The 25,016-nt window shown below is 54.7% G+C and overlaps 1 protein-coding gene across 8 annotated transcripts in view; it reads left to right on the top strand.

Moving 5' to 3' along the window:
* LOC122379373 (oxidation resistance protein 1-like) overlaps positions 1–19,544 on the top strand; it is a 69,453-nt gene extending 49,909 nt beyond the window's left edge. For 4 of the 8 annotated variants that reach the window (XM_043361529.1, XM_043361528.1, XM_043361524.1 and 1 more), the window contains 6 exons: positions 1,179–1,285; positions 1,688–1,768; positions 13,296–13,452; positions 14,837–14,958; positions 17,602–17,771; positions 18,353–19,544. In XM_043361529.1, the coding sequence (XP_043217464.1) occupies positions 1,179–1,285; positions 1,688–1,768; positions 13,296–13,452; positions 14,837–14,958; positions 17,602–17,771; positions 18,353–18,488 (773 nt within the window). In that variant the 3' untranslated portion in view covers positions 18,489–19,544. The remainder of the gene's footprint in view (positions 1–1,178; positions 1,286–1,687; positions 1,769–13,295; positions 13,453–14,836; positions 14,959–17,601; positions 17,772–18,352) is intronic. The other 4 variants (XM_043361530.1, XM_043361527.1, XM_043361526.1 and 1 more) reach the window with 2 other exon arrangements.
* The last annotated feature ends 5,472 nt before the right edge of the window (positions 19,545–25,016 follow it).

Below are 25,016 nucleotides of genomic sequence, written 5' to 3'. Positions count from 1 at the left end.
GACAAGTTCCTTGAAGGGCAGCCCACGGATTTAGGGGGGCGTCTTTCCCCATCAGGTCAGGGGGCATCTTTCCCCAAGGTACGGAATTGACATTTAATCAGTAAAACTTGTTAATACTAAAACTACACCCTGAAACAACTAGTTGGGACAAAGTACACGCATATGAATGTATCACGACAATAGCAAGGGACTTTGAAAATTATATATCTTCTTTGTTTTTCACAATATTTTGACACTAAAATATTTTTTGAAAACAGCACATATAAAACAAGCAAACACCAGCCCACCGTTGCCAAACTGAGCTTGGCAAATTTGTGTGCAGTAAACAAGGAAGGTTTCCGCTTTACGCTAAAAACATTAATTTCCAGGTAATATTTTTTGTTTTGCCGTTAGAGGGGGTGGGGCGTCTTTCCCACCCTGGGCATCTTACCCCACTCTCCCCTATGACATTACTAATGCACGAGTTTCATGAACAAAGATCGTGAAAAACCGAAATTTTTAGGTCAGTCTTGAGGTGATTAAGGCATGTCCTTGATCATGGTCCTAGAAAGACGCAAATCTTTGGGCTTTCATACTCATTGCCAGTGAAAGAACGTATTTATACATTTTCTTGTATCTGCGCCCACTCGATCCTTTCTTTAATATTAAGTTAGTTATTATGCTGTTTTTGAAAGATGATTAGGTACTATGTCGCACTAAAAGGTTAAGATAAGCTTCGCCTCCTGTGTTTATGTGTGGCCCACATACAATTTAGAACGCGCCATGCATGGTGATAATATGACATGATACAAACCGTTTGTTGTTGGCAATAGCGCGATACATAGTGAAACAACTAAGGGAGATAACATCACACGCGCGCTCATGAACTTATCACCCGCCTGTGAAATCCGGCGTGCCAACGGGATCCAGTGCATCGTTTGCAGTAGGTCCGTCCGTTTTCCGGCTTAGCGCTGTTATTTTTTAGCAGGTTCTTTACATTAACCATGATATTGGAACTAAGCTTGGATGTATCTTTTTACCTATTTTTATAGAACAATTATAAAAAAAAAATGGTCAGACTTGCCTAACAAGCACCGTTGTATGTTATCGGCGCGCAGCTCTGCAATGGTTTGTGTCCTGCGATGGTTTGCGGGCTCGTTTCTCTGTACCACTGACTGACTCGTTCCCCCTGTCGACAGATATCTGGGAGTGTGAGGAGGGCGACGCGACGGCGTCCAGTGACGCCGCACCGGGCGAGTCGGGTCTCATGGACCTGCCCAAACAGCTGCCCAAGCAGAGCTGGGAGGTGAGTGGCGGCCGGGACCGGTACCGGGCGCCGTGTGTACGGGGTACGGGTGGGCGGACCCGGGAGGTGGGGTGGTCTGTGATCTGACTCACCGATCTGCGTTGCATTCTCACCCGGTCTGCTAACTCTATTTACTTCTCTTTTTCCGATTGCGCTACACTTTATCTACTCTGAACTAATCTTCTTGTCTTATTCACATCTAACTATCTCTTTCACGGCACCGTGCTATCTCTGTCTCTCCTCTGTGGATTCTCTGATTGGCGGCTGACCGATTACCGCTTCTGCGCCGGGTCTCGGCCGCCCCCGTCTGTGTGTCTGTCTGTGTCTGTGTCTGCGGTCGTGTGTCTGCCGGCGGGTGGCCGCGCTCTGTCTGACCACAGCCCGTCGCTCCGCCCCGCTCAGGTGATAAAGGCCCCCTACGTAAAGCTGTATAGTATGATCAAAAGCCAGACTTCGGCCACGTCAGAGGAGGAATTTAGCGAGGTAACCGGCCGGCCGCGCCACGCCGCGCCGCAACGGTAGCTAGAGATAGAGCGCGCCGTAGCTGTACCCGCCTCTGCTCCGCCGGGCCCTAGTCACTGTTAGAGCCGCCCCTCACTGCCCCTCCACCCGCTGCCTTGGACCTTATCCCAGCCCCGGTCCCTCCAGCGAGCGATTTTCCGCTTCTTATGTCATACGTTCCTGTCAGTGCCGGCAGCGGTCCGACGTTTTACGTGTCGGTACAAAAACATATCAGCTGCACTTGTTTGTTTGGCGGATAAAGAAGAACCCAATAAATTTAATTATCTAAAAAAGACAGCTATTTTAATCCCATTTACGCATCGTCAATCAGGATTGGTACCATTTGTTCCCGGCCCCTACCATTGCCACCCTCCTGATATTAGTAATGGCGTCTGGTAGAGTAATTAGAACTGCCCTGTAATCCATGTCTGCATCTTGAGACCCCTCCCCGATATTGCTCTATCGTCTCCTGTGGTTAACACGTGTTCTGCCATCTTCCATCGTCCGTCGTGCCCCATGCCGTTCCTTCCCCTTCCCCAGGCCGGACCCTGCCACTTCTTTGGTTCACCTCGTCCTACTACTTGTGTTTCCCTCATTGTCCCCTTTGTTTCTGCGACTGTTTCCCGTCATTTCCTACCGTTCGTCGCCCTTCACCGTATGTGTGTCCCTCGATGTCCCCGTGTTGCCGTCTTCACTGACCTGCGTAGTGCGCCACCGCGCCCGCCCGCACTGGCTGCCAGTAGGGCCTCTAGTCGCGCTACTCTGCATCGCCCGGCCGTAGGACAGACCGCGACCCCACCCGACCCGACCCGACCCCAGCCGACCCGACCCGACCCCAGCTGACTGGCGGACAAAGGACATCACACGGCACTCAGGACACCAGGCTTACGAATGTCGCTAGTTGATAGTCTGGAGAATTGTACTAAAACGATTTGCTTAGCGGTGAATGATACGGCGCTTTATTGGATGCAAAAAAAGGATTTGTTGAGCTAAATTTATAGTACGACAGAAACGTAAATGGCATAATCGACGCGTTTAAGATTCATCGTTTGTGAATAACTAAAGCGACATTTCTGGAAATTTGAGTTAAGCCACTCGGGGGTGTCGTTTGTCCGCCTGCCATGGTCCGTCCGTCCCGGCACCGTCCCTGCCTCCCTCCCCTGCTGTAGGCAGTGTGTGCGCGCCTGTCTCGGATCTGTGTCTCACTGTGTCCAGCTGCACGGGCCTGGCATCGACGCATGTCAGCTGTCGCCTGCTCGGACCGCGCTGATGGGAGAGGGGGAGCTGTAGAGTGTGGGCGCAGGAGATGTGTGCCGTGTGTCGAGGAGTCACTGTGGAAGAGGCTGAATGTAGGGGTTGAGCAGCGAAAGGGAGTGGTAGATTGTTTGTTTGTTTGTTTTGTTGGGTTAGGCCCTTTCGGTCGACAAGACCATTGCAGAGCCGGAAGGATGATAGGAATTAGGGGGAGACATTGGTCTGGGCAGGCACCCTAGTGAGTCGCCGGGGCTGAGCCCGTCCAGAGGACAGGCCACCCAGCCCCAAGGCACTCACTGCACCCGGCTACGGGGTGCGCTCCCTCAGGAGCAGCGGTGCCGCTCCAAGGGAGCAGCCCGCATGAGATAAAGTTGCCTGTCCAGCCCGGAGGGGGGTTGCGGCGTGGAGGAGAAGGATTTCAGTATCCTGAGGATAGAAGCACGGATAGGTGTGGGAGTGGTAGAGGCAGTCGGGGGTTGTCTGTGTACTGTTTGGTGCTGTGATGATTAAGTGTAGCGAACTGTGCTGTTTCCGTGATGGAAGTATCGTGCTTTGCTCGAGGTGTCTGACTTGCTGGCGTTTGTCTGAGCATGTAGATGTGTCTATGATCAGTGGAGTTCTGTCTCCCTGCGGGGCTGGAGGCGGACTACGGGAGACTTCAAAGTGCTCAGTCAGTTCCGGCGTCACTGCTGAGATCGAGACGGTCTGCCGGTGCCGCTCAGAATTACTAGCAATGCGCTCATTTTCCGCGAGTCTTCATGGTCTCAAAACCTTGGTTGACAATTGATCTCCATGTTGTACGTACGGCATTTGCTTCCTAGACAATTGACATGTGTACCTGATTTCCCTTATAAACACTATCTTGTTGCTTATTTTTATACTGGTGTGAAGGTTTTCTCGTAATTGGTCCCGGAGCTGGCAAACAATTAACCTCTTACGGATATTTTTATTTCCGCATTCACAAAGCTCTGCATTTTTTATAGTTAGATATTTGATTAATCACGTTGTTATCCGTCTAAGTACTAGTTACCCGTATCTCATTAGGGGATGTGGATGGTAATTTGGATTAGACAAAGCCTGCAACGAGGAAGCTGCTGTTTTTATTATTGTAATCATCATAAGCCGGAGAAGGGTCGCCGTTCCTGTGTGGCCTCAACTGCGACTCTCGCGGATTATCTTCTGTTGGCTCTGGTGCTTCAGGGGTAATGCGGACCCTCTGGGACCGTGTCTTCTTATATATATCATCCATACCTCCAGCATACCTTACGGCCATCTCAGCTGACAAGATGAATAGCCAAGAGCCTATCTGAACTGATCTTTGTTGGATTGGGTGGGAAGAAAGTTTGTTCAAAGAGTGACTGATGTTCGGTAATCATATCGTTTGTTTTACCGAGCTGTATATTAATGGAGGCGCCCAGTAACGCCCGGACATATTTTTTGGCAATTGGGGGCTGTGTGGAGCTACTCCTGTGAGTCTCTGACGGTGACTGGGGGTCACCGGTGCCGATCCACAGCAGACGGCCGCCTATTTGCGGCTGATCTGGGTCGAGCGGTGCAGCTGAGGGCTGATGAGGCCTTCAGGGCATAGGCGGCGGAACGGGGAGGGCACCGGGGCACCGTGCCCCCTTTGATTTTGACATTTTAACATTATCCCTATGGGCGTTGCATGGAAAGAATGGGACCAAAAGTCGGCAGTGCCCCCCCCCTTAATTGAAGGTGTTCCGCCGCTACTGCTTCAGGGCCATCTGCCGGTGTAGATCACTATACCTCTGAACGGACTGTGTCTGCGACCAGCCGCCCGGGCCGTGGTATATCTGGACAGACTGGCCGCCCCCCCCCCCCCCACCGCTCGGCCGGGGTATACTCACCCCTCCCCCCTTCCCCCACACTGTTCAGACCGGGTACGCACGCTCCCGTCCCGTGCCGCCGGCCCGTGGCCGTGGCCTTGTCTGCAGCACGGCCGCGACTGTCCCGGCCCGTGGATTATTGGGGAGACACATCCGAGGGTGGCGCGCTGCCGACTGTGTTCCGCGTTGCCCAGCTGCCACGCGGGGTCATGCAACCAGGAAATGTGCACTGTGTCTGTGTGTGAAGGACATCACAGGTTTATCATAAGCCGTTGGGAGTCGGACCGGTGAAGGTGACATGTAGGCTGTTCAAATAGCACGGTCTGCTCATGCATTTAAAGTGATGTTCAAACCCAGCGGATACTCGACTGAAGATGTCATGAAAACTACAGGTGTGTCGCATAGAACTGAAACCGCTCTAACTGATAATGTTATTATCTTTCTCAACTTGGTTTCTGCGACTTTTTATTCAGTTCTTCTGCTCCTAAATGTTCCGCATTTTCCGTGTCTGGCCGCTATACCCTTTATTTTATCTTGTTGCCCTGAGCCACGTACTTGGTGACTGCGACGCGTCACAACACACCACCCCTCCGAGAGAAGCCCGGTGACTGCAACTCTCTGGTGAACCCCGGCCGGTAGCGGGGGCTGTGCGGAGAGTGTGGGGCTCCCGAACCGTCGGCTGTACGACACCTCTAGGGTAGAGGTCGGACTGGTCTCTGAGTCCGCGGGCCGTCTACAGACGCCAGTCCCTGCAGCAGCGCGCTGTCCGGTCCCACTCTCCCCTGATTGCCATGCCGGGCGTGTGAGGAGGACGGTATACCGGCGACAGACACCATTGTGCGGTGTGTCTGGTCTATTGGAAACCGCCCGGCACCGGCTCAGTCCGGTATCGCTGGACGCCTTTTCGCTGCTGCCGTGTCACCGGCAGGGTCACCTGTTCTGACACAGAACACCCGGAGACGACCGAATCTGGGACATCGCAACTGTCATCGCCTCTTCCGTCTCCGATTGTGTCCAGTTCCGTTCTGCTCCGCTCAGAATTCCGCTCAGAATTCCGCGGACGCTGCGAATGGTGTTGTGTTTGCGTCCCACGTAGCTCAGTTAGCCTATCGCACGGGGCATCTGGTGCGAAAGGTGCGCGCTCAGACGCTCGTCGCCGCGCCGCATGGCTCGCCATGTGCCTCGTCACGTGTTGGTTACGTGTTTTTCATGTGTTTCGGCTCGGTCCAAAGGCTCCGGGAGCGGACCGGGAGCTGAGCCTGGCCGGCGGCGGGTAGGTACCGCCTCTCCGGGCCGCCCGTCGCTCGTCGCTCGGCGGCGGCGGTGCGGCGGTAGCCAGTCGTGGGCCGCGCGCCGTCGGGGCAGGGCGTACTCTCGCCGTGGCGCCATGTCGGTGACGATAACGGAACTGTCGGAGCCGGCGCCGGCGCTGGAGCCGGTGCCGGAGACGGAGGGGAAGGAGGAGGAACAGAAGCCGGACGCGGAGCCGGAACAGAGGCGATCGATGAAGCGGCGCATCTCGCTGGCTGACGTGGAGATGTACTTGCGGCCGTTCGATTGGTTCGGCTCGCTGCGGGCCAAAATCAAACACAAGAAGATTCTGTCGCGTCTGCGGCCGGCTAAGAAACAGAAAAAGGTGAGCGCTCGACGAGGGGCGTTTCATACTGGCGATCCGTTTGTGTATGAGGACAATAGCGAAGAAACGTCCTTCAGCACATAGGGGTCTTTTTTATCTGATTTTGCACCGTCAGAGCCGATCGGCTGGTCCCAATTTACGAGCGCGCTCGTCACCCACCACCGCCTCTCGGATGATGTGCGTGTTCGCTGGCCTCGCCACGGTTCCGGCTGGGCCCGAGGTCGGAGGTGACGGCAGTGAATGACAGATTTGTTTATTGAATCAGACAGAGGATGTCAAAATATGTTACGCCGTGCCTAATAGTTTGTGAAATCGTTAACCTGCTTAGGCATCTGAGGCTTCTTTACCAATAACAATAACCACATGCGTTGCACACGATGCTTGTGGCAGTTATTCTGTCACTACTTTTCTACTGCTATGGTTACACAAACTACTTTTTCCACCATTGCAGATACCGTAGATAACATGATTCATGCTATCTAAATTTGTACCTAGAGACTTATCCTGAGGCACGACGTTCCATTTGTTTCTACTGAATTCTCGTCATTTTGCTCCACCTGTCGCTCCGCAATAAATGCTGAAACACCGTCACCCACCTAATAAGAACCACCGATTTCTGATTACCTGCCTTCTCTGTCCGTGGGAAGCTACTGAACAGATTTCACCTGTTTAGATTGGCTGAGAACTGTGTATGTTTGACCAGCTGGTGCATGAATGAGTAGCTACTGACATAGTCGGCCGGCCAGCACCGTTTGGGGGTGGGTGCCGTTTGTTCAGCGCTGTTATGTCTGTCTGTCTGTCTGTCTGTCTGTGTTGACTGTGTGTACAGTGGAGTAGCGCCGGGTGGTTTGGAGAGGAGCGGCGTCTTCCTCTCAGAGGCGGCACGGCTGTGATCAGCAGCGCCTGTTTGCAGCAGGCACACACGACGGCTGCTGAGTCAGACACAGACTCACAGGGCATGGATGAATGCAGGGTGCGCTGCTATGACAAGGGTTTGTTTGTGTTCCTTCATTGACGGGACGTTATTGAGCTATTACAATGGAAGTCACGCCAAACGAGTTATGCAGCTGACATGCTGGCATGCTCCGCTCAAGGTTTGTTCTATTGTGCAGCGGAATGTAATTGTCTTCACATGAGACGTTCATTGACGCGAATTTCGAGCGACTCTTGAATGTCGCCGCCGAAAGCATGAATCGTATCAGACCATTTCTACTGCGCACTTCTGCGTTTATGCATGGATGCGTATCGCGTGGGGTGGTGTGGGTCATGTCAACCGACCTTGCGACTCTGATGGCCCCACTGCGTACTGAGTGCGTCTCCGCCGGCCACGCCATGCCGCCTCGAACGGAGGCGTCACACGCAGACCGGCGCCAGGCTCAGCGGCGCTCTGGTTCCCCTCGAGGCCGAGAACTGAGGTCGAGTCAGGGTCAGTGGAGTCAGCTGCAGGGTCAAGTCAGTGTCGGCAGAGTTAGCCACGGGGCGAGTCAGGGTCGTTGGAGTCAGCCGCGGGGTCGAACTGGGGTCAGGAGGGCTCCGACTCCCACGGCGCCAGTCAAGGCCGCAGCGTTGGATACGCATAAACAGCGTGGTTTTGGTGGTAACGAGTCCCACCTTTGGCAGGAAGTGAGCGAGATGGGACCTGGTTAATGAAGTTCGGTGTTGTTTTGTTTGAGCTTACCGAGATCGGGTTTTTGTGGCGCTTGCGACAAAAACTGGGCGGGTTACTGCGCTGCGACCCGCAGTTCCTGGTCGTATGCCTGTGCCTGGCATTGTCGATTCAATGATCGATCAATGCATCAGCCTAGTTTGCCCGAAACTGGGACGCATGCTGTTCGTGTCGGTTTATGGAGACTGTAAACACTGACGCAAAGCTGCCATTGGAGCTGATCAAAGGGCTGCATTGAAACCATAGCTGATGTGTTCACGGAGTGAGTGAGTTCGTTGTCTGTTCAAAACGCCGCGGTGAGTCCAATAATAGTTTTTTTTCTCGATCCCATTTCATCTTTGGCTCAACTTTGGCTCATCTTTGGCAACAGAAAGGGTCTTCTCTCTTATAGGTTCTCTTCCCTCCACTCCACCCCGTCTCTATGTAAGGGTTGAGTGTGCACTGTGGATGGGTTACTGTGCACGGTGCATTGGACGAGTGCACTGTCCAATTTGCAGTTGCACACGGGAACAACGCGGACGAATGTCTTTTGCAAGGCCTGCTTGGTGTCCCTACAGTTTCCTCTCGTCAGATTCTGGGGAGCAGGGATGCGCCGTCTCCACTGGAACTCTTTGTTCCAAGTATGACCCTCCATGAATGTAATCAGCACAGAGGGGTCGTGTGGCATGGCATAGCGTATGGACAGTCGAAGCAGTCATATCGTTTTCCAACTGTTGCGACGGGCAATCTTCCTGTCATCCTAACCATCTCTTCGCCTAAATATGACGACTATGCGAGATGAGCTACAAACTATTTTTTAGCCGTCAGCGACTGCTGTGTCTTTGCTAACCCCAGCGGGTCGGGCTGTCCTTCCGACCTGCCGCGCCACCCCGTCCGTCGGCTGTCTGACGTCAGACACGGCCTGTCTGTGACGTCACTCTGCCTGCGGGTGACGTCACCGGACCGGGCGCAGGGCCAGCGGCGCCGGCCGCATTTCGCTCGTTCTCGCCTTTGTGAAGACACGGCAGCTGTGAGAGCGGCGCGAGTGTGAGCGCCGGTGTGAGAAGTGAGTGTGCGATCGGCGAGCTGCGCGGCGGGACGACTCACCGGCCGGCCGCCATGGCACCGGCAGAGGGGTAGGTGGGCAGAGGAGCGCCGGCGCCTCCCGCGGCTCTGACCTCGTATGTGTGACGTGGGTGCGACGGCGGAGCGGCCGGCGTCAGCTGTTTGGTATTTACCTTCCTTCCCTGTGCCACTGCCCCTTGGCGTGCTCTTGCACCGAGTCATTCTCCGCAACAGTTTACTGCAGTTTGCTGATAATTTTCACCATTTAAGCGAACACCTTCACAGTGCACAGCTGCCCGGCGCGGCGGCACCCACGCCGGCGGCTGCGGCCGGGCGTCGACTGCTTCCTGGTGCCGAGCCGGAGCCGTCGGGCTGGCCGGTCGGCCCGGAGCGCCGGCCCGCTCTCTATCAGTCCCTGGACGGAGGCAGGAGCCGTACATACTCCCGGCGGCCGGCTAATGACCCACGGCGGCAGCTTTCTCTGAACGGCGCGGCGGAGGTGTGGGGCGCCGGCGGGCTGAGCCAAAATGGACCGGCCGCGCCGCCTGACCGCCGGGACCGGCCGGCGAGCTAAAATGGACCGGCACGCCCGCCCGACCACGCCGCCCGACCGGCCGGCTGGTCGGCTGATCCGGAACGGGTCCATGCAGCCACACCCGGGCGCCGCCGGGTCTGACCGCCGCGCCGACTGGGAGTCGGGAGGGGAGGGGGAGGGGACTGCGGACCCCTGCAGAGGACGAACTCACTGCATCATGCAAATGCACATACAGCTGTGTATTTGCTTGATGAGTGGTTAAGTGTACTGCGCTGTGGATTAATTTAGCGCGCATCATTACACTGGTTGATAGCTCGGTGAAACTGCGTCGCTGTGTCAATTAAACAGTTAACCGCACCAATGCCCTCTCGCTGGCTCACTGAGCAGCGGTATGCAGCTGCAGCCCCCCCGCCCCCTGTCACCGCGCCGTTCGGTCACGACCGGCGGCACCGCCAGGGTCACTGCGGGGTCAGGGGTGGGGCGGCGCCGTGCGCGGGGCTGCTCCGACTGGAACCGGCCAGCTCTGTGCGGCAGGAACCGCGCCGACCGAGCCAAGGCCAGGCTCGAGAGCAACACACGACCATAGTTGAATAGTGTGGGGTGATAAAAGGCTGGAAAAGTAGGGTACGCTCGTGTGATTTTCCGAATAGAATCTGAATGAGTGTCTAGCTAACCGGTGGGATAAGTAGCACAGGCTCAGACGGTGTGACCTGCTATCCACATCCTTTGTATCCGGGCACAGAATCTGACAGCTGGTGAGCGTGGTGTTCAGTGGCAGGTGACAGTCGGGTGGCAGCTGGAGGACAGCGGTGACAGTTTGGTGCCGTCTGTCAGACACCTCCTCGGTCCTCTGGCCGCTGCCGACAGAGCCGCGCCGGTCCGGTGGCGACATGGCGCTTACACCACCTGCCGAGGACCGTGAGAGGCAGTCGGGGACCGGGCGGTGTGGTCGGTGGACCGACACCCGGCCCCGCCAGCCGAACGGGGAGTGAAAGGACCGGCGCCAGAGTCCGGACTCTGTCCAGGGACTCTGTCCAAACTCACCCTGACTCTCTCCTTACGCAGGAGATGCACAAACGGGACTCTGCTCCGGAAAATAGGCTTCCTTTCTATCAAAGCTGAATATGGCGTGGTCCAACTTCGAGTGGCAACACCAGTAGAGCTCCACCTTTAATTTCACAATTAGCTACATTCAGAGCATGACGATTGCACACTGCTCTGAATTCAGGCTGTCTGGGTGAGGTCACTCTACTCTCGACTCGCTCAGACTTCCGGTACCGAAATCAGCACCCCCACACTCTGAATGACTTGACTTGACCCCCACACCCCACACTTGACTGACAGCCCTCTCCTGTGCGGGGCTTCCTTATTTGGCTCTGATGGATCGGGCTCTTCCGTGTTTGAGGAGGCGCGGTGACTCTTCCATGAGAATTTCCCTGATCGTTGGGAGACATTAATCCATAACAATGATCGATGAGGATTTGACAATGTGGGAGACAATCGAAACTGGATAAAACATGCCGCGCTGTCTGCGCTGGGCGCCTCTCCGACGACGGGGAATCATATATGTTTTATATTTACCCGTACGGCCACGTCCTTGCTGTAAACTACCCACAGTTGCCGAAACTACCGGTCACGGCGTGGGAACATCCGTCACTGTGACCAATCTTGACCGGTGCGCGAGCCGCATACCTAATGAGGCCTGTGCGATCATGGACCGTCGCTCTCCCCGGCCGGGCCTCGGCCCCGTCTGTTGCCGGGCCGCCTCCCATGAGAGCTCCGACCCGCAGCCTCCGCGCCCGGCTGCAGCCGCCATGTGATCGTCACGTGACCGGTCATTACCTGGCGCTGCTGACGTCAGCGGTGCTGATCGGCCGCTGAGCAGACAGGAGGCCACTGCAGCAGCCCCAGCCCCCAGCGCAGCGCGGTGGCTGTACTGAGCAGACAGGAGGCCACTGCAGCAGCCCCAGCCCCCAGCGCAGCGCGGTGGCTGCGCGCGGTGGGCGGGCGGCGCCGGCTGGTCTCTGTAAGACTGCCCGGGCTGGGCTGACCCGACTTTGACCGGTGTCACCCGGATCAGTCTGGAGCTCGGTCTGGGATAACTGATCCTGGCCTGGTGGCTCAGGTGGCTGATGTGGGCCCTGTGATAGCGTGGGGTCACCAGATCGAGTCTGGATCAGACATGTTTCCTTCAGCCAAGCATATTGCTATACACTGCTAGAATGCTACAGAAAAAAAAAATTGAGAGAAAGCAATTCAAAAAGGAAGGACCATGCACTGCATTCTCAGTTTTATCTGGAATTACAATGTGCAGCTCGTGGAAGGCTGCTGTTGCCAGTTTCCGCAGCAGTGCGGGTCTTGGCCCCGGCGTTGACCGGCGGCTGCTGGTATGCGGTGGTATCGGACTGCGTGAGGCGGCGGCCGGCGGGGAAAGCCGTGCCGGGGGAGGGTGTGCTCCGCTCCGCGCTGGGCGGGGCGGGGCGGCCGCACTTTCCCGAGGTCGGAGCTTGCTGCGCCGACACCAGTACGGCGCGGGTGGGGCGCAGGACTGTGTGGCTGACCAGGGACGGACGTCTGTGGTTGATTGTGTGACTGACGGGGTCTGGCTGACCGAGTAGGCTGCAGCCATGGTGTCGGTACGTGTGTGGGGGACGGTCGGTGTGTCGTGTGTTTCTAGGACCCGGCGTGTTCTCAGTGTACGGTGTCTTGATGGTGGACAGTGTGTTCGTAGTGAACGGTGTCTTGATGGTGGACAGTGTGTTCTCAGTGAACGGTGTCTTGATGGTGGACAGTGTGTTCGTAGTGAACGGTGTCTTGATGGTGGACAGTGTGTTCGTAGTGAACGGTGTCTTGATGGTGGACAGTGTGTTCTCAGTGAACGGTGTCTTGATGGTGGACAGTGTGTTCGTAGTGAACGGTGTCTTGATGGTGGACAGTGTGTTCGTACAGCAGAGTGTAACGAGATAAGACTGAGCAGACATGAGACAGCGTGAGATGCCGTGGGATGGTGAATAGGTTAGTTGGGGGCGGGCAGAACAGCCTTGATGAATGAACTCGAATAACGGACGTTCTTGACCATCACTGTTCGAAAACCAGCACAGAGCCCGAGGATTATGTGTCTGCTGACCCATAATCGTAAACCTTTGGCCGCTGACCGCTAGCCGTTCCCCGTGTTCGCTGTTCACTGACTGTTACCCCGTTCATTGTTCTCCGACTGTTCTCTCCGTGTTCGCTGTTCGCTAACTGCTCCCCGTATTTGCTGTTCGCTGACCGTGCTCGCTGGGTGTAGCCGCTGTCTGTCTCAGTGTGACCAATTTTCGCTGTTCGCTGTTACAAGCTCCTTATGACGAGATGTGGTGCTTATTTTGGCAAACCATTCTCATCCGCCTCAGATTAGGGCGTCTGCCCCAATGATTCGATATAGTTCGACCAATCTAACATGACCCCCGCGAGTTGTCTACTCTGATGTGACCCTGAGTAGCGTCTCCGTGACCCCGTGTGACCTCGGTCTGACCTGACCCCGGCAGATGGGTGGAATGTCTGACGAGCTGCGGCGGGCACTCTGCTCCAACTCAATGACTTCCATGGACATGGAGTTTGTGCCCGACCTGATCGGAAAGTCCGAGCTGCTCACCGATGATATTCGGAAGAAACTCTGCAAGAAAATCCCGCCCCGAGTCGAAGGTAAGACAAGTGTGGCAGGAACAGGTGCTTGGGAAATGGGTCATACATGTGGTAGGCTACACAGAGCGTTGCGAATGCATTGTTTAGTAACGTTTGCAGTATGGGTCTACAGAGGTTTAGCCGATAGGTATTCGCTGAGCCCCATTGCATTCCTCTGCGGCTGGGCTGCGACATTCCAGGGATCTATTGGAGGGGCATTAGCGGCGATCGGTCGGAGCGGCGGTCCGTGCGGTGCGGATTACCCGGCAGCCGTGCCGCCCATCACACCGATCACCAACTGCCCCACTGACGTCACGCTGACGTCAGCGGGGGCGGGCGGCCGACACGAAGGGCCGGCGGCGCGGCTAATATAGGGGCCGCCCGGCCGGCAGACGGCGTCCTCTCGACCTTGGCGCTGCCCAGTGGGCACCGTGCAGCCTCCTGCTGCGTGTCATGGGATTGTCGGACAGTTTTTAGTGTCCATCGTCTGATCGGGCCCCAGCATAAGCCGGATGCGACCTTGATTGGTCGTAAAGTCTGCTGTCAGCTATTTGCTTTCTCCCGGTATATTGTTGAGCGGTGTTTGTGATAGGAGTAAAGTTGCATTGATCGGGGTATTTGTGACCATGCTGCAAGGCTGCAAACTGTCGTCTCTGTCTGCAGTTATGAGGTGTTGGGCTATTGAAGTAGGGAATACCGATACCGAGTCCGGCTGCAACTTTATTCGAGCGTCGTGAGACGACCTTACAATGTCACTGTAGCGACGGGGTTTCATGGCAGACTGTATGGTGCGTGGAATGTGGATCTATTCCAGCTCATTGTTCCCGGCACTGCCGTACTGCTCATGTTGACTATGAGACCGTGCTGGCCATTGCCCCGTTCCATGACCGACCTTGCCTTGTTATCCGCATCATTAATGAGGATTATCTGATGCACGGTTGTACGCTCTTTAGAGATAGCTGAAACAATAATGGGCATTCCATGCCGCGCCGTCCGACGCCGGGACACTGAGCAGGGTCGATAGAGTAGCGATCCTTCCTGTCCGCTGGCAGGGGATCTGTTTGTCTCTGTCGCTGTTCGCGTGGGTGGTCTGAACGGAGCACTGTGAGCCGTCGTTGGCCGAGCTCCAAATCAGAGTGCAGAATCCGCTCCTCTCTTAGCGAGCCTTAATCCTGTGTTTTGTAACATACTATAAATATTGCCAAACAACATACCAGAGTGATGCGCTAAGATGCATTTGCCTGGTGTATTGCCAGTGTTTAGATGTCTTCTTTTAAATTCACTTCCCATAGAATCGTTTCCAACCCTCTCACCTACCCCACCCTGTCGTTAGTATAGACGTCTGCCGTTTCGTCTGTCGTTCGCTGCTGTCTGACGCCCCCCCCCCCCTCCTTCCCCCCCACAGGCCACCCGTGGTCGCTCATTTTCAGCTCGTCGGAGCACGGCTTCAGCCTGAAGTCGCTCTACAGAAAGTCGTCCGCCTACGAGTGTCCGATGCTGCTGTTCGTGCAGGACACGGACGAACAGGTGGGTAGCCATAGCGGCGACGGGAAGACTGTTGGCCGTGTGTCGGACGGGGCTCGTATAGTCTCTCTTGAAAGTATCGCGTCCTGGGCTGCGGTGGCTCAGCGAAGTATTCCTTTCAGTTTGAGGACCTCAGGTAGGGAGGTCATGGCCTGTATCATAAAAAGTACGCGTAACACGATTTCACGCCAGCGGTAGAAGGAAAACTGCTATATGACGCAGGCCCCAGCGGCTGACAACTGGGTCAAAACAGGCGGAGGCCGGCCAAAGGTCATGCTCGTATCGCTCTCCCTTGACCCCGTCCACCGCCCCAGGCGGATACCGGTGCCTCTTTGGCTCACCAGCCGGGCATTGGTGTGCCTTACTGGGCGCCAATCACTCAGTGTGCGTGACGCGTAAAATCACAACGAAGCGAAGTTCCGCCATAACCCTTACTGTGATGAGGCCTTCTGAATGACGTAAACAGGTCATGCGGGGGAGGGGGAAGCTTGGCATCAAATAAGTTTTTAAAAAGAACATGGCTGAACAGCATTTCTTTTCTTTTTTGTCGCCGTTCACTAACCGGCTCATTAAAAAGAGAGAACTTCAAATATAGGACTAAATGGCTAGACACAGACAGCGAATTGGCGAACTGGCTAGAGAGATAATTCTTGTTTTTAAATCCGCTCACGGGTGTATGTGCAAGCACGGATGCATTCTGTTAGCGGGTGCAACTGATGATTTTTTAGGTATATGGGCACGGGTTTCCGGATTTTACCCCCCCCCCCCCCCCCCAAAAAAAATGTGACAGTCGTGCCGATGACCAGTCAAATTGCTAACTTTGCAATGAAACAAATCTCAACAAATCCTCTGCGATTAGGGTGGCTTCCGTTGACCACATGCTGACTGCCACCACAAGTTACCGGATGGCGACTGCCACCTCCCCTATCCCTCCGCAAGCCGCAACCACTCCCCTCGGCCCGCCGCGCTGGCTGCCTCCGCGTGTCAGACTTCGGTCAGTGCTACCAGCGGCTCTCAAACTTTTCCGCTCAACCGCGGCTGGGACAGGTGGCGCCTTCCCTTAGAGTCGCGATACTTTCAAGAGAGACTATACATACATGAGACACGTCTGTGGGGTGGCTGACGTGTTAAATCCTCGTAGTGCGCCATGTTTACATGATTGAGACATACAACTGTGAACTGGACTCTGAGCTGGGGACATTTCCACATACATATCGACCTTAATCAGGGTTATGAAATTATAACAAAGGTGTCGTCCTTGAACTCCATGAGTTACTGAACCATAATGGTCAGTTACGTAGAGACATCAGATCGTCCTCTAATGATTTTATTTCCTAATCACCCGGCGTTGTCGGACTCTCAAGTTCGATGTGAACCATGTACTTTTTCCTACGATCCCGTTTTCCGACTGACCGAGTGGCTGGATGCCGGATGAGATTTCCCAATTGTGGTCGCCGCTGCTACTGCGGGCCCCCGGTGGCCGGCGCCCGCGGTGGGCCCCTCTGTGGCAGACCGCCCGCTCTCCTGGAGGCCAGTGTACGGGATTAGCTGTGCACGAGGGGGACGGAGGGGGGGGCTGTTTTGATGCAGCCCTGGCCGTCAGTCAGCTGGGGTTCTGTTTCAGATGTGCCGGTAGGTACTCTGCTGTGATGTTTGTAGTTATCGAATCACGAATTCGTGAAGTATTGGGTATTGGGCTATATTTGTCCGTACTGTGCTCATGGCTACTTTTGCCTTGGGAGTGACGTCAAAAAGATGAAAGGTCGACGTGTGACCGCTGACCTGACGCTATTGTTTTGTCCTCCGGCCGCGGTACCGCGAGGTGAAAGCTCATTGTCCGTGGCTGTTGTGTGCTGCGGTTGGTGGGTGTCCGTGTTTTTTGGCGGTATTGTGGTGAGATGACCACCGATCAGCCTAGCACATTGCGGGGGCGCCGCACCTGAGCTGCGGGCAGATAGGAATACAGAATCCAGTTGGAACCAGTACCCATTGCGAGTCCACCTCCACCGCTGTCCGCTATCTCCCGCCCGTAGTACACCAATTCCATGAACACCTCTAAAAGTAACGGTTTTACTCCAATCTCGCGAGATTAACTTTATGGTCGGTGACAAAACGGTCAGCATTAGGCCGACCATTTCGTACAGCGTCCATTGTGCGGTGTTTTCGTACCTCATTGTTATTCCGCGCCGACTGTGGTGGCAGACGGCGACATTGGGGTCAGGGAGTGTCACTAGGACTGCGTGCTGATACAATCGGCCGTCCTACCGCCCTGACCTGTCCCCGGACCAAGGACAGGCTGTATACAGCTGCCAGCTAGTTCCCCTTTACCGCGCCCGGGGCGGTCCCGTTTCCCGGAGCGGGCGGCGCGCCGGTGAATCGCCCGCGGACTATCTCAGAAACCGACACCGGCGATTGATGGCGGCCTTCGCCGTGAAACGTTTGTTGTCTTTGGACTGTTATCGGCCACTTCATCTCTTCCAAAACTGTTCTTCAGTTTAGGGTTGTGTCCTTAGAATCTCGGTTTCAGGAAGGATGTTGTGTGACAGCGAGGTTCATTGTCTTCCGCACTGACCTCACTCGGCCGATATTATTCAAATATTACCATGGCATTATTTATATTGACGTCATTTGTTCCTGTTTCTGCAGATTTTCGGCGCGCTGTGCTCGACGCCGATCCACATGAGCGAGCACTACTACGGCACCGGTGAAACGTTCCTCTTCACCTTCCACGAAGGGTTCCGCACGTTCGCGTGGAGCGGCGAGAACCTGTACTTCGTGCGCGGCTCGCCGGACGGACTGGAGTTCGGCTCTGGAGAGTGAGTATACCGCGCGCGGCACGGCTCATTAGGCTGGCATACTGTGTTCGTGTGGTGTGTATCTCTAATAGACAGACCGCATCGATGAACATATTTGTTATGATTCTGGCTATAATCAGCGATGATTGTTTACTTTCCACTGTGTTTATGGCTGCGTAGTTGTTTTATTGCGACGCAGTAAGACTGGCGATGCGTAATTATCCTTATCAAGCAGGTGTGTTAGCAAAACCATCATCATGAACACTTGCGGTCAGTTGGATGGAACTCTCGCCCATATTTTCGGACCTTGAACTGTGCTGTAAACAAGACTGCGTACACATGTCAGCGTTTATGAATTCCAGTCGGACGCCGACCAAGCAACAAAAAAAAAAAATAATTATCAGTCGATTTGCGTTTACCTTTTGACCTGACCTCTCTTGCCTCTATGGACTTACCCTGACCCTTTTCCCTGTTACAGCGGCCACTATGGCCTGTACCTGGACGACGACCTGACCTCACCTGACCTTTGTTACATCGGCCACTACGGCCTGTACCTGGACGGCGACCTGAGCTGACCTGACCTCTTACTCTCTGTTTTACAGCGGCCACTACGGCCTGTACCTGGACGGCGACCTGTACCGGGGTCGGACCCAGCGCTGCCTCACCTACAACAACGACCCGCTCACGGGCTCCACCGACTTCATCGTGCGCGCCGTGGAGCTCTGGGCGCTGACGTGAGCTGACGGCGCGGAGCTGAACTGAGCTGAGCTGAGGGAGCCGGGCCGCGCCTCGCCGGCCGGCGCCGCCTCGTCAGGGTCCTCCCGGATCCCCCGGCGCCGGATCCCGCGGACACCAGCCTCCCGCCGGACCCCGCCGAGCCGCGGGCCGCCGTAGCGCTTGTGTCCTAGATGCCTTGTGATCTTTTCTGTACAAAGAGCGGGCGGAGGCGGCGCCGGCCGGCGGGCGGGCGGCGCCGAGCAGGGCAGAGCGACACACTCAGAGTATATTTTGTCTATGTCCTGAGAGAGAGACAAAGAGGCGGGGACGGCGGCCGGCGGCGCTGGCCGTTTTGTAAGTGCTGCGCGCGCACGTAGGCCGGTAGGGGCTCCGTGGGGGCCGCGGTAGAGGCGCTGTGATAGTGGGTGGTGCTAGCGGCGGCGGCGCCGGTAGCGCGCCCTAGTGCTCGCTCTCGGTGTCGTGTCAGTTCGCGGCCGGGGCCGCTGGTAGGTCCCCTCCCCTCCCCCGCCCCGCCCGAGTACCTGTTGGCTGTCGCGCAGCGCGGCGGCCCGCCCCGCCCCGCCCCGCCCCAGACCCTCCGCGCCGCTGAGCCGGCGAGAGGGTGCCCTCCAGTCGAGTCGGGCTCTGCTGCCAGCCTCCCCGACCGACCGCCCGCCGCTGACCGCGCGCCGGCGGACAGGCGCGGCCGGCGCGTAGCTGCGTGGCGTCATTCCAGGTGCGCGGGCGTGGGCGGCGGCGCGGCGCGCTCCCCGACTGTGGTGTCTCTGTTTTGTGCGTGAGGTCGTTCCGTGTCGGACGCAGGCATCGAGCGGCGGCGGCCGAGTCGTGCTCAATTCTCACTCGGCGCCGGAGGGCGCCGTGCAATACGTGTTCCCGGCCAGAGGGCGGGCAGGTGGCGCCACCTGCCGCCGCGCGCCGCCGGCTAGACAGCCGCGCCGCTGCGGCCTTTTCACCGAATAGAAACTGTTAGTGTGTGTATATACGTGCTTGTGTTGTTGTTTGTACTGTAAAAGTTGACAGATATGCTATGAACGATACATAAAGGATTCACTGGTGGCTCCGAGTTTGTGATGCGGCGGTGGGATCGTTTGGTGATGGACGCCAGTCGGTTCGGCTCACGGGACTGTAGTAGTTACATACGGATGATTTAGGTCTTCTGCTTATTGCTGTGCGGGTTTTCTGTCGGTAGTACAGAGCCGGTTGTCCCACTTTTTCAATCAGCTGCATTTGGCAGCTTGAACAGATCCATCTGTCAATCCATCATTGAGTGATCCAAAACGAGACGAGACGGTCGTCTGTGGCCTGTTTTAATGGAGAACCGCTGCACCTTTCGTGTGTCCGCGAGTGGTCGCTACTAGAGCACAGTCATCTCTTACCCTAGCCCGTATTGGCGTCTTGCCAATACATTACCGTCTTGCCAGCCGCTAATGTATGGGGGATAAGTCTGTTCATGTTGGACCACCCCCCCCCCCCCCGCCCTCAACCGTTCGGCCTATGACCGAGCTAGAGCTTCGCGGAAACGAAAATGCCGTGCTGCCCGTGACAAGCGGAAGCTGATAACCCCAATCTTAAGGTCCTAGATATTAGGTTGGCTTCCCTGGTCAGGTCAATGAGTAAAATATCGTGGAGCTCGGGACCTGATAAAACTTTCTAATGGCAGGTCGTTCTGTTTTTTTTTTCGGGGGTCCTGATTCGTCAGTTCATATTAGATTTAATCGAAGATAATGCATTCATACTTTTAAGGTAGGTCGGATCAGGTCAGGTCCATTAGTAGGAGTTCGGCCAGATATCCACACCTATCAGGTGTTAACCCGCGCCGGGCCAGGGGAGGGGTGTTTGAACACCCCCCCCCCCTGCGGTTTTTCGCAGATACCTCAAAAACGGCGGCGCGGAGCGCCGTCTTTTTTGGCACACCTATTCGTGCATCTTTTCCGCACATGTTGTGAAAATTACAGACCCAGGTCACCTTAGGTCAGGTCACCAGGTTACGCCAAGTGACCACCTCAAAAAGAATAAGAATGCTCGTCATAGCTACACCGATTGATCGATTGCCTTGAAACTTTCAGCGATTGATTAGAGCAACATTATCTATAAAACGTCTATCTCGGAATTTTGATATCGGTGACTAAAGGTCAGGTCAATTTTGCGGCCTCTCCATTATAAGTCAATGGGATAAAATTTAAAAGCGTCTGTTTTGCACGAACGCTATTCTAGACACTCTCAAACATCGAGATGTAGGTAAAATTGACACACTGAACCGAAAAATGGCAACTGTGACCCCCCGTTATGTCCCCGAGGTCATCTCAGGTCACGTTTTTCGCTAATAACTTCTGATAGAGGCATGCTAGAGCGCTGAAAACGTCTTAGATGTGTTCGGCTCGACGTTGCGGATCGACTAATATGCAACATGACCTTTTCCGGTCAGGTCATGACCTTGACCTGAGGTCAAATTTTCAAGTTGACCTTTCAAGGTCAAATTATAGTTCATTCGACGCGTATCGACGAGAGGAACACGATGCTGGCAAAAGTAATGTCATGGCTCTTTTGAGTCAAAAGTTATTGCCGAAAAAACGTTTTTGGTAAAAACGGCTATTTTTGGAGTTTTTGCCCTCTGGAGGCTAAACCGTTGGCCTGAGGTCAAATCTGAGAACATTATCCAGAAAGGTCTGTAAAAGGGCTAGCGAATGCGCTTTTCCGCGGCGCTGTAGCTCTATCGGTTCCCGAGATAGCCGTCGGCAGTTTCCAAAATGTTCAAATAGTCAACATTTTACCTTTGGTGACCTCTGGTGACCTGACCTTTGACCTGACCCAAAAAATGACCGAGTGTTTTCGTCCTGATTTTGGACGTTATTTCGATTGCCGCTTACTGCGTGTCGCTACGTGGCCCAGGAGCCGAGTTAGAGTTAGAAGGGGGGTGTTCAGACACCCCCCCGGCCCGGCGCGGAATCTCAGAGCACCGGCCCGGCGCGGGTTAACCATCACTGACGGCTTCGTAACATGCTGCCTAAAATAGGTAGGTGCTTCTCAAATCTTCAATTTGGTCTCAGATTTGAAATCAGCTCCAAAAACAACCCTCAATCGTCTTAAAACTCAAGTCACTCGAGGTCACCAAAGGCCCTATCTTAACTTGACCTTCACGTGACCTTGACACCAACCATAATGCATGGCAGCAACATTCAACATCATTGCACATGTTGGCATGTTTCTTCTCACAGGAAGGAAAAGCACGGATAATGTGCGCTGACACTCCGGATTGCCATTCTGGCCTGACATGGTCTCGAGAAACAGGTCGCTGGTCAAACGTCGTTTGGGCCAGTATCATCAAATGTTTAGGATATGTGTAGAATTAGTCATACTGAGGTTATTGATAGTTTTGTTGCGAACGGACGCTTTTTACGCGAGATATTCGCGTAAAGTCGAGGGCGTCCATCATACTTGTGCTCTGCGGAACAGCATACAAGCAGGCGCAACTTGCTGCTGCCATCTAGCGGCAGTTTTGTAAGTAGCCTGCGCTGCGGAACAGCATACAATCAGGCGCACACTGCTGCTGCCATCTAGCGGCAGTTTTGTAAGAAGTATGCGCTGCGGTACAGTATACAATCAGACGCACACTGCTGCTGCCATCTAGATTCTAGTGGCAGTTTTGTAAGAAGTATGCGCTGCGGTACAATATACAATCAGGCGCACACTGCTGCTGCCATCTAGCGGCAGTTTTGTAAGAAGTATGCGCTGCGGTACAGTATGCAACCAGGCGCACACTGCTGCTGCCATCTAGCGGCAGTTTTGTAAGTAGTATGCGCTGCGGTACAGTATACAATCAGGCGCACACTGCTGCTGCTGCCATCTAGTGTCAGTGTTGTAAGTGGTTTGCGCTGCGGCACAGCATGAAGGACGATTTTCTTCTATCAGTCGGACATAACGTTAGCCATGACAGCCAGGTTGTTAGTTAACCAGCGGGATCCTGTCGGCTTTACGAGTATGTTTTCGATGATTATACTTTCGATGCTATTTCTCGTTGCGGTTTCACCATGGATACTATTTTCATAGCGAGGCAAGATCAATGTTCTTTATTAGAGAAGTAAGTTCATTAAATCGGACTTCTGCCCTCGGACTTGAAAGAAGTACCTAGACAAACATCCTCCACAACCGGATTGCAGGTGAAAAAAAAACAGTGGTTGTCAGCGTCTCATGCTACTGTGCATTTGCTATGTTAATTCCATTGTGTTCCATTATAGATCTCACTTCTTTCCCTTTGTCGCCCATTCCATTTTCTCCAATCACCTTCCGATTCCTCCTTTTTCTTCTTTCGTCTTTCTCATCATTCTCTTTTCCTTCCTCCTCTCCCCTCCTCTGTTTCCACAGCCCTCTCCTCTACCCCTCTCTCCCCCGTGGTGGTCCGCCTTCGGCTGTCCCCGGCTCGGCGCGCCGCTCTTTTTCCGCCTGTCTGCCGCACTTTCTGGTCGGCGCGGCTATTTATCCAGCGACGGCGAGCGATCGTAATTTGATTTCTGACTGGCGAGCCTGTTTGTTTGCGGACTGTTCGGTCGGTAATTAGCCACGCTGAGCCGGCGTGGTGGCCGGGGTCAGTCGGCCCGGTCCCCGACGGTGATACAGAGCAGGGTGACCAGCAGACGGGCGCCGTGCCCGTCGTCACAGATGGATGGACAGAAAATGTCAGATAGAATATTGCTCAAACGGCGCAGGCTCTTGAGAAACACGCATTGTATTTTTTGTGCACACTTATTATGAACCATACACACTAATGCGAACAATGGTTTTGGGTAATCTGGTTCAATGTAGTTCAAACTTACTATTTTAACGGACATAATAATAAGCTTCAAACAAGTGAGCAGAGAAAGGCAGTGCAAGTGCACTTCCTTACTTTATAATTGACTAATCAAATTAAAAACAAAACATAACGCAAAAAAATCAAATCAGCTGGTATAAGCGATGCACGAGACTGCAAGAACGTTTGCTTCTTTTTCGTACTAAAAAGTTATATCAATCAATATTGCTTTTATTTTACACATTGGCTAAAATACGTTATAGCAAATTGCTTGCCTCGACGTTATTTCACAACGTTCATTTTTTTTTGCAGGAGTGGGGAATCAAGCCATAGGGGGCCTTCTCAAGGTGCCGCCGCCAAGATAAAGCTTACGGGCTTTGGCCCATTTTTTGGAAAAGGGCCCAATTTGACAAAAAAGGTGAAAAAATCATTTATTTTGTATCTTGGGTGATTGTGGCCCTGTCCTATCTTCCCAGGCTGTAGAAAGGGCCCGGGCCAAAGAGGGCCCATGCCACGTCTGAGAGGGCTCATGTAGAACAATTTACAAAAAATAACTTTTAAGCGAATTTTTAGGTATGCCATTTAGAAAATTAGGCGAACCAGTTGGGATTCGTAGGGTTCAATTTCATAAAAGTAACGCATTACGATGGAAACTATTTCTGCTCTACGCTTGGTTCTTTACGCATGGATTACTGTGGATGGGTGGGAGGAGCATGCGTCAGCACCTGACACGCACATTGTTCGACTGAGCTTAGAGCGAAATACGTACTTGTTTCCAGCAGCTGTCACAGAAATGAGCACATTACGTCTGGCAGCAAGCCTCTTCCGATAAGTGCCGCCTCACGGGCTACTAAGCTGGCAGCTCGCCGAGCCAGACACACGTGGGTGTGATCCGCAGACTACTCCAATTAACCCCTCCCCTGCCCCGGCCTTATACCGACCATCGCAGCGGTCTCCTTGTCAACGGCACGGCAGCGGCGTCACTGATCGGCCAGTTGCTGCCTGTCAGAATCCTCGGGAAAGCTGCGAGTGCGAAAGAGCGATATTATTTAGGTGCTTGCCTTAAAACGCGAGGCAGAAGCCTACATAAGCCTTTTGGCTGTTGAGCTCATATCGTTGAGAGGTAATAAACTGTTGATTCATCCATCCCAGTGCTCTACTGTGTCCACTACTCCTTGGCCGGACCTCGGTCACGGGCCAGTCGGCACTGCAGTCCGGCTGTGGACGACCCCCTTGGATAGGCGAGCGGCGCCGTCCAGGCGTCCGCCGGCCGACACTCCGTGGTCACTAATATTCAGCGGACGGCCAGACGGGCCGACATTAGCGCTCCGGCGCAGCCCGAGCGTAAATGAACGCCATCAATTAGTCACACTCACATTTGCTTTAAGTACAGGCGCGACGGCCGCCGACGCCCCTGGTGTGACCGCCCCGGCGGCCGGCTGCCCTCCGCTGGTGACAGGTGTCCACCGCACTGGACTGTGGCCGGGCCGCCTCACACCGTCCTCCGGCCCGGCCAGCCGCTCCGTCCGTTTTGTCGCCCCAAGTTTGCGCCGTTCGCTGATTGCGCCGGCCCCACACGGGCAGACGTGATTTAATTGAGATTCCTGACAGCCAGTTAGCGGCTCGGCCGATCAATCGACGCCATTTATCAGAGCCGGCCGCCGGCCGAGCGACTCACCCGGCCTCATCGGCGTCATCGGCGAATAATTGCTAATTTGGCACGGCTTGACCGGGTGGCGCGC

The sequence above is a fragment of the Amphibalanus amphitrite genome, unplaced genomic scaffold, assembly GCF_019059575.1.
Source record: "Amphibalanus amphitrite isolate SeventyFive unplaced genomic scaffold, NRLGWU_Aamphi_draft 000076F_arrow, whole genome shotgun sequence".
Lineage (NCBI taxonomy): Eukaryota > Metazoa > Arthropoda > Thecostraca > Balanomorpha > Balanidae > Amphibalanus > Amphibalanus amphitrite.
This window is presented reverse-complemented; position numbering and strand designations above follow the sequence as displayed.